General features: G+C 37.2%; 1 protein-coding gene across 1 annotated transcript; it reads right to left on the reverse strand.

The window, feature by feature from the left end:
• Positions 1-2,567: 2,567 nt before the first annotated feature.
• Positions 2,568-3,347, reverse strand: LOC133790992 (uncharacterized). The gene has a single exon (XM_062228864.1). The coding sequence runs from the start codon at positions 3,202-3,204 to the stop codon at positions 2,683-2,685; it is 522 nt and encodes a 173-aa protein (XP_062084848.1). The 5' UTR covers positions 3,205-3,347; the 3' UTR covers positions 2,568-2,682.
• Positions 3,348-8,085: the final 4,738 nt, after the last annotated feature.

Raw genomic sequence — 8,085 nt, forward strand, 5'->3', positions numbered from 1 at the left:
CTCTGTTGTTTAGAGATATTTATCTACAATTAATGCAATTGATTGTATTTTAATGAACACATTTGTATTTCAAATTCAAATATGATATATTGTAATATCTCTTAAGATTACAGGAGGATATTTGATGAACCAGACCTATAAATAGTCTGGACGATGGTCCTTAGAGGACATGCTCAATTCTTTTATGCAAAAACTCTGTGAAATTGCTCTGAAAGCTTTAACACAGAAAGATAAATAAAAGTGGCTCGTGGACTAGATAAATTTTAACTATCGAACTACGTAAAAATATATTCTTTTTTCTTCTAAATTATATATTTGCTTGATTGCTTTTGTTTTCAGTTGACAAAAAACGTCGTCAACAGATTACTGAACACTTAACAACCAGGTACACATGACTGCAAATAAATGTTATGGAAGGTATTTTTATCGTAAAAAAAAGAATTAGATATTTCAATGTTACAAAGTGATAAACATAATTATTTACCCAAATTACTCTAATATATCTTCTTATAAGTTAATAAATATAGAATAAATAATATTTTTGTCGCGGACTATGACCGTTATATGATCGTGCCCCCCAAATTATTCATGATGTTAAAAATTTCCCTCAAACTATACACGTTACTGAAGTATTAAATTTCGTCTTAGGTGATGATCTGACATTTTGTCTGTTGATGTGACAGTGTCATGTATAGAATAATTATCGATTTTGTCCCCCGAACTTTGACCACTACCAAATTATGTCATTTTTATTAAAAAAATCTATATTTAAAAAAAATTAAATCCTTAAAAAGTTAAAAATCTAATTAATAACAAATAACTATTTTTTACTTTTTCCCTTTCTTTTATTTTACATTATAAAATAAATCTATTTTAGAATGAAAATTTAAAATAAATACTAAAATATAGAAAAACACTTTAATTAAAGAGGAGAACGAAGAAAAAAGGCTTAAACAAATAAAAAAACACTTTTAATTTAGAAGGAGGACGAAGAGAAAAATAGTTTGTTTAAGGATTTATTTGTAATTTTTATTTTAAGATATACTTATTTTATATTGTAAAAGAAAAAAAAAAGTAAAAAAAATATTTGTTATTAATTAGATTTTTAATTTTTTAATATTTGAAAATTTATTTAATTAATTTAAAAAATTAGTATTGTTTATTTTCTTAATCGTTTAAAATAATTTTTTAAAAATTTGTAAGGATTAAATTATTATTTTTAAGAAAAAAAATTAGATTTTCTTAAAAAAAATTAATTTAGTTTTAATAAATAAGACACAATTTGGTAGTGATCAAAGTTCAGAGGCAAAATTATTAATAATTCTACACATGACACTGCCACATCAACAAACAAAGTGCAGCATCATCAATCTGTTATCCACTTAGGACGAAATCTAATAGAAGATTTATATTTCAGTAATGTGTATAGTTGAGGGAATTTTTAAAATCACAAATTATTTAGGGGCACAATTATATAATGGTCATAGTCCGGGGCGAAAATGCTACTTATTCATAAATATATATATATTTAAAGATAAAAATATGATAATTTCAAAAATTCACTTCCTCTTCATCCTTTAAACTTTAAAGTCCACTTTGAATACCAAACAACATTAAGTGAAACCATCATACTCTCCATCCTTCCTCCTCTCTCCTTACCAAACATAGCCTTACAAAAATAGACCCTCCTCACTTCACATGCTCCAGCCTAGATTATATTTGAGAAGTTTAAAATGTCTAGATGATGATCATGATAAAGTTCTTGCAGCTGTCAAAGAACAAAGAGTAAGCTCAATGATCTCATCTCTCCTAATAATCTAATATCAAAGACAACAATGTCAGATCTTACTCTCTAGGCCTTTATTAGAGAATACACCTTTTATTTTATCACGACAACAAAGTCATGGTAGTATAGTCTACCAGTACCAAGGAAAATAATAAATGAATCTACAATAAGACGCTTAATTGAGTCTATTTTACATGACCTGCCCTATTTTACATATACACACATTAAGAACCTGCACTATTTTACATGTCTCATGTCATATTTCCTTAACCCAGCTGCAAGAAATAGAGACCTTATGAACCGTTTGACAATGATTAAACTTTATAAAATATAGCACAAACCATTATGCAAAAGTGCAAAGTTAAGTCCATTCATTTTCTCAAGCATAAATTTAAGATATCTGCAAATCTTCATTCTGATTATGCTTACAGAAGATGTAAACAACACTCTAACTCAGTAAAGCTGATGCTACCACATAAAAATTATCTTATGCTAGATTTACATGTAGCTAAAGCTTAGTAACAAACATAAATACGCAAGACATAACTAAAGTTTCGGTAGCAAGTTTCAACAAGAAAAAGGGCATCTTAAAGTAGCTATATCTTAATAACTGAGCGCAAAAACTAGATCAAGAACGACATAAATGCCAGTCCACCAAAATCCTAGTTATATGTATATACGCAGATCAGATACAATACGTACATAGAGATATATGTACAAGTAAAATCATTTCAATAGCACATCAAAAAATTAGACAACCACCAAGAATAATGCAGCAAAGTATACAAAAAATGTTAAAAATTTATTAAAGTAAACGAGAACCCATAATAGATATCTTCCAATTCAACCCAGAGATAACAAAGTTGACAAATTTCCAACGACATTATAGTATTGTTTCAATATGAAGAAACAGTAACATTTGTTTTAAGCTTCCTTACTTGAAAATTCATGCAGTTTAAACCACACCCACATTGAGGGCTCTCTACAAAATTATCAACTGGGAAACCCGCTCCGGCTATGCCCACCGAGAATTCGAGATCGTCGCCGACTCGTTTGACTTCCACGATATCAATCCAAAACCAGAACAACTTTACACTAACCCCCTCTAATCTTGAGAGCTCTCCCATTGAAATATACCCATTAATGGCGGATCTATATTTCAACTGATACGATCCTTCGACAGAAAAACTACAGGTACCATTGAAATAGGCAGCGAATTTTCCAGAAGAGGGATCATAATCGTAACCCACCACACCTTTGGGAAGAATCCCAGTGGGAAAGCCGAAGCTATTGATAAATTCATAGGCCGTGCGCTCGTCAGAAACGACGACGTTTACTGAGGCTAAAACTAGTGAAGGGGATACAATTAGAAGGAAAATTGAGAGTGATATGAAGCTTTGGTTAGTGAAGAAACCCATATTTGGATCTCCGTTTCTAGCTCTTATTCTCTTCGTTGATCGTCCTTCTGTGTTGTATTTTCTGGTCGAATAATGGAATGATATTTGGAATGGGGAAGAAGGGAAGCTCTGGTTTCTTCTGCTTTTGTTTTCCAGTAGCTGCTTTTTTCTGGGTGTGTTTAAATGGGCTGCCTGATTAAGCCCAGAACTCAATATTAATGCCCAATAAGAAGTTTTCTCAACAGGGCCATTGGGCCTAGCTAGAGCTTAAGGTTGAAACGTTTTTTTTGTTATTTGGGAATAGATTTTATTTGTGAAAATTACACCTAGTACCCAATTTAAGTTAACCTTTTTAATTTTTACCCACCTTTTAAAACTCTTTGATTAATACCCAAATTATTAATGACTCTACCCATTATACAGTGGTCTAGTAGAACTGACAGTTGAATATTATTTAAAGAAGGAAGTGACAGAGGCAAATATTGAGATTTTTACATTAGACTTTTAGTAGTGTTTTAAGGGTAATATGGAAAATGTGCTTAAAAAAGTGGGTAATATTCAACTAAATATTATTAGTAGCTATTTTTAGTTAACTAATCCTAAAACTGGGTATTTTTCAAGTTATCCCATTTTATTTCTATTCGGATTACAAAGGGGAAGAAATTTTGTAAGGTTCTACCAATCCATGGTTGTTACATTGTGTGTTTAAAATAATGCTTAACTCGTTAAACGAGTTATTTGAACTCAAAATGTGATCAAAGTTAATTAAAACTTTAGGTTCTAAACTTTTTGGTCAAAAAGATTAAACTTTTCATTAAAACTTTAAACATTTACAAGGGAACTCAAAAAAGTTTAAATAAAACGCAATTATATTTAATGTTCTCAAATAAGGCGGCCTAAGCGACAAAAATGGAATTTTACACTAAGTCCCTCAAAATACCTCAACCCTAATGATCGAGCAGGCTGAACACGTACACGCTGCTCTAGAACTCTCCAACTCATGGCTAGTCCACTTTCCCCTTGCCCTTACTTGCACCACAGAGCACCTGTGAGCCAAGGCCTAGCAAGAAAACTCAACAATGCATAACATATATTCAATTAAACATAGATAGAAAATAACATGCTTCACAGATAATAAACAAACTCATTTCAACATATAAATCATTTACACGCGCCCTATGTTGAGGTCGAGCAAGGCGCATCACTGGGACGCCAAGCTTACGGCCGATGCCAGGCGAGTGTGTACAACACCCCTATAGTGGCCCTGCCATCACAGCCTACATTCCGCATAATTATCGATGAATACAGCCCATGCCGATCAACCACATATAGCTATAATACAATCAGATGCAACAAACACATATATAAAACAAGGGTGCATAACCTTGACTAAACATTCAAGTATATAGTTATAGCCATTCGCATATGAATATTGGGGCCAATGCGTTGCTCTATGTGCATGTGCCACTTTTCTTACCTCAAGTCATGTGCTGAAGTCGGAACGACCTCGAGTGCGATCCTTTCCCCAAGCCCCTTTGAAAATTCTAGTCACAACATTAATGATACGCTCGTTACGGTCTCCAAAATTAAATCCTAGCTCTTGAGACCTCCAACTCCATTCAACATGGTAATGGAATCGTCCCCCGCGCTCCCAAGTGGGCCCCAAATTGAATCCTCGAAACCCCGAGCCTGTTGACGCCGTTTTTCATCAACAGTGAAAGGAGAGCACGTAAACAATAATTGATAATGGCCAATTAAAATGTATCAATACAAACACACGATTTTTACGTGGTTCAGCAGTTAAATCTGCCTAGTCCACGAGTCTCTGTTATTAAACTCAAGATTATCTCTGAAAATTCTTAAACATGAATTCTTCAGAGTTTTCTCTCCCGGTTCAGAATTTCGGTCCATTACAATGGTGCATGACTTCTCTATTTATAGAGAAGGCTGCAGAATACTATCCCACATATTTTGGGTAGTTACTCTTTTTGTGTAAATAAAATAAATGGCTTTAAATGCCTATAATCAGATATAAAAGGAAACGTCCCCTGAAGACTAGGGGGCGCATAACTAACCAAATAATATCCCATGATATTATGGGATTTACAACAATAAATGCAGACTGCGTCTCTTGTGAATATTCAAAGTCATAATCATGTCTCTCTAAGGCCTTAGTCCCTCAGATTTCTCATCAGCTTTCGAGCTAATGACATCTCCTGAGGTCACATGGCTTCGAGGTCGTACGCGCGTCAGGCTCGGAACCCTTGATCCGATATCATCCCTGATGATAGATCGATCTCGGAGGTTGCCTTTCGAGATTATGAATATTTCGAGGTCGCCACGTTCGAGGTCGCCACGTTCGAGGTCGTATCGAGCCTTGAAGGCTCGATATTCAATCCTGGAGCATACTTTAAACCTTATGAGTTCACTCGCTACGAATCCAACTTTCGAGGTCATATTTAACATAGCTCGAAATCTGGGTATAACATCTTTCCCCCTCAAAAGTATTTGTTCAAATCCTAAGAGAAGGAAACTTTTGAACTACTTTCTTTGAGAACCGTACCGTCATACACTTTTGAAAATGGACACGCGTCAGCTGGGTATTGCTCGTTTTTGGTACTTGAGTACCTTGGTAACATGCCCACGATCATCCGTCTGCCACCTTTTCGGCGCCATCTTGTCATTGACCCCTGACCGTTGGATTTTACAAGGATTTCGTTCAACGTCCCGGATTAATTCCATTTTTTCATCTATATATTTGAGACCCCATTCATCATCTTCTTTCTTTTTTTTTTTATTTCCGTTCACCAGGAGCAAGAAAAGAGGAAAAACGAAACCAGAGACCTTCCTATAAAGCTTCTATCCCGTGCATGTTTTCTCAACCGAAGAAACAAAGAAACCCTGGTTTGTTCGAGTTCGTGAGTTCTTATTTGCAACCTCTCCTTCAATCATCGATCTCTCTGCAATCGCCATTATTGTGTAAGTGTGCAATCTTTGTTTTTCATCTTGTTAGTTTTTGTTCATGCTGTTCTTGCTGTGTCTGTGTATGTACTAGTTTACATCCTTAGCATAATACGATAGGAGATTTCTATCCGATAGGCTCTTGTGCTTTTTTTTAGATTCCCAACACAAAATTTACATCACTGGTTCATACCCAGTTTTGATGTTTGAATAAGATTCCTGTTTTTTGGGTTTTGAAATTTTAAGAGACATTTCTTGTTCATCAAGATTTCTGGTAAAAAACTTTGGCTTTGGCTAATGCACGAAACCCAAGGATACCTTTTCTGGTTAACCGCCACTCCTTTTTCCCTTGATTTTTGGGATTTTCGAAAAATTATCCACTCTCCCTCCCTTTTCGTGGAACGCACGTCCTGACCCTCTAATAAGGGTCTTAATATATAGCTTGTTTTGTTCCTAAACTCCGAGCTCGTTCCATCGAGCTCGTAATTCTTGCATGCATGGCCCTCACCATTTTTTCTTTCTCGCTAGATGTCACAGAATCTAGAAAGACGGTGGGGGTCGTTGCTGGCAATCCCTTACGAGCCAAAAACCCCGAGCCCAGAAACGCTGTTCGCCCGGAATCAACGTCGGATATGGGAGTACGAGCTTGCGCGTGAGCAGGAGGATATCCGAGCTCATTATCGTCGTCAGATAGACGAGGTTATAGAGAAGAAGAGGAGAACTCTTCGGGAGGCCCTCTATCCAGAATCCAATTCGGGGCCTAGGCCGATTCCCCTCGACCCTGCATTAAAGGTCACCATCGCGTTTAATCCAGGAGAACTTCAATTTTCATTGATGGGGGAACCTTCTTCCTTGTAGACGAGGAGGGAAATGTTCGAGGCCGAGTATTACTGGAGCTCGGTTACCACAACTAGTCAGATAACTGAAATCCTGGCTTTCCATGGCCTCAGCTTATCAGGTTCTTTAAAGTGTCGAGCTCCGACCGATCATGAACGAAGCTTCTTCGCCCCTGGGGGTCGCGACGCCAAGGTGAAATACGCAGCATGGAGCCAGGAACACATGAGGGCGGGAGCACTGTTGCCCTTGAAGTCTTTTTCCAAGGACTTCACGGATTTCGTTGGGTTGGCCCCGTTTCAACTCAACACTAATTCTTACAGGGTGTTGTCTGCCCTGAGGTCCTTATACCACGAGATGGGGTGGAAAGGACCTTTACCTCAGGAGATTTTATATCTCTTTTGTCTGAAAAGTAACCCCTCCCGAGCTCGGGGAGGGGATGGCTTTTACTATCTCTCGAGCTATCCCAAAGAGAAGAAGGCCTTCAAAGATCTTCCCAATCATCCGCCCAATTTCAAAAAGGCCTTCTTTTGGACAGACAGTCTGTCCCCGTCTCGACACTACTCGTTCAGGCGGATACGTAAGTTTCCTCGTTATTTTTATTTCTGTGCTCGAAACTTTAGCTCTTAAATCCATACTTAGCTTAAATGTGTCTTGCCCTTCAGCCAATTTTCAGCGTCCCACTCCTGATGATACAATGAAGGGGCACAGAGAGACCCTGCTTCAACTCCCCCATGGAAGGAGGTCTCTCCTGTACCTTTTACATGAGGACAGGCTCCGAAAATGCGGAATTTTGGGAGAGGGCCAGTCCACCTTTGACTGGTCCAATAAAAAATATGAACACTGGGAGCAGGTGCCCCTGCCCACAGGCGCCCTTCCTCCGAGGAGAGAAACAAGGCCGCCACTTCCAGTTCGCCTAAGGAGTCCGTTGTCAGGGAATGAGGCTAATAATGAAGCCTCGAGCTCAGATTCGGATGAAGGTAAAGCCCTCCCTACCTCGAGAATGTGGTCCCCCACCTTACTAAAACATAAGCCCAATAGGTTAGTCTCATGCCCACAGGATAGATACCAGTTCTACATATGGAGTTGGGTAGATGACTGTGTCCA

The sequence above is a fragment of the Humulus lupulus genome, chromosome 7, assembly GCF_963169125.1.
Source record: "Humulus lupulus chromosome 7, drHumLupu1.1, whole genome shotgun sequence".
Taxonomy (NCBI): Eukaryota; Viridiplantae; Streptophyta; class Magnoliopsida; order Rosales; family Cannabaceae; genus Humulus; species Humulus lupulus.

Excerpts from the sequence above, each read along its gene's own strand:
- LOC133790992 (XM_062228864.1), bottom strand. The coding sequence starts at position 3,204 with ATGGGTTTCTTCACTAACCAAAGCTTCATATCACTCTCAATTTTCCTT.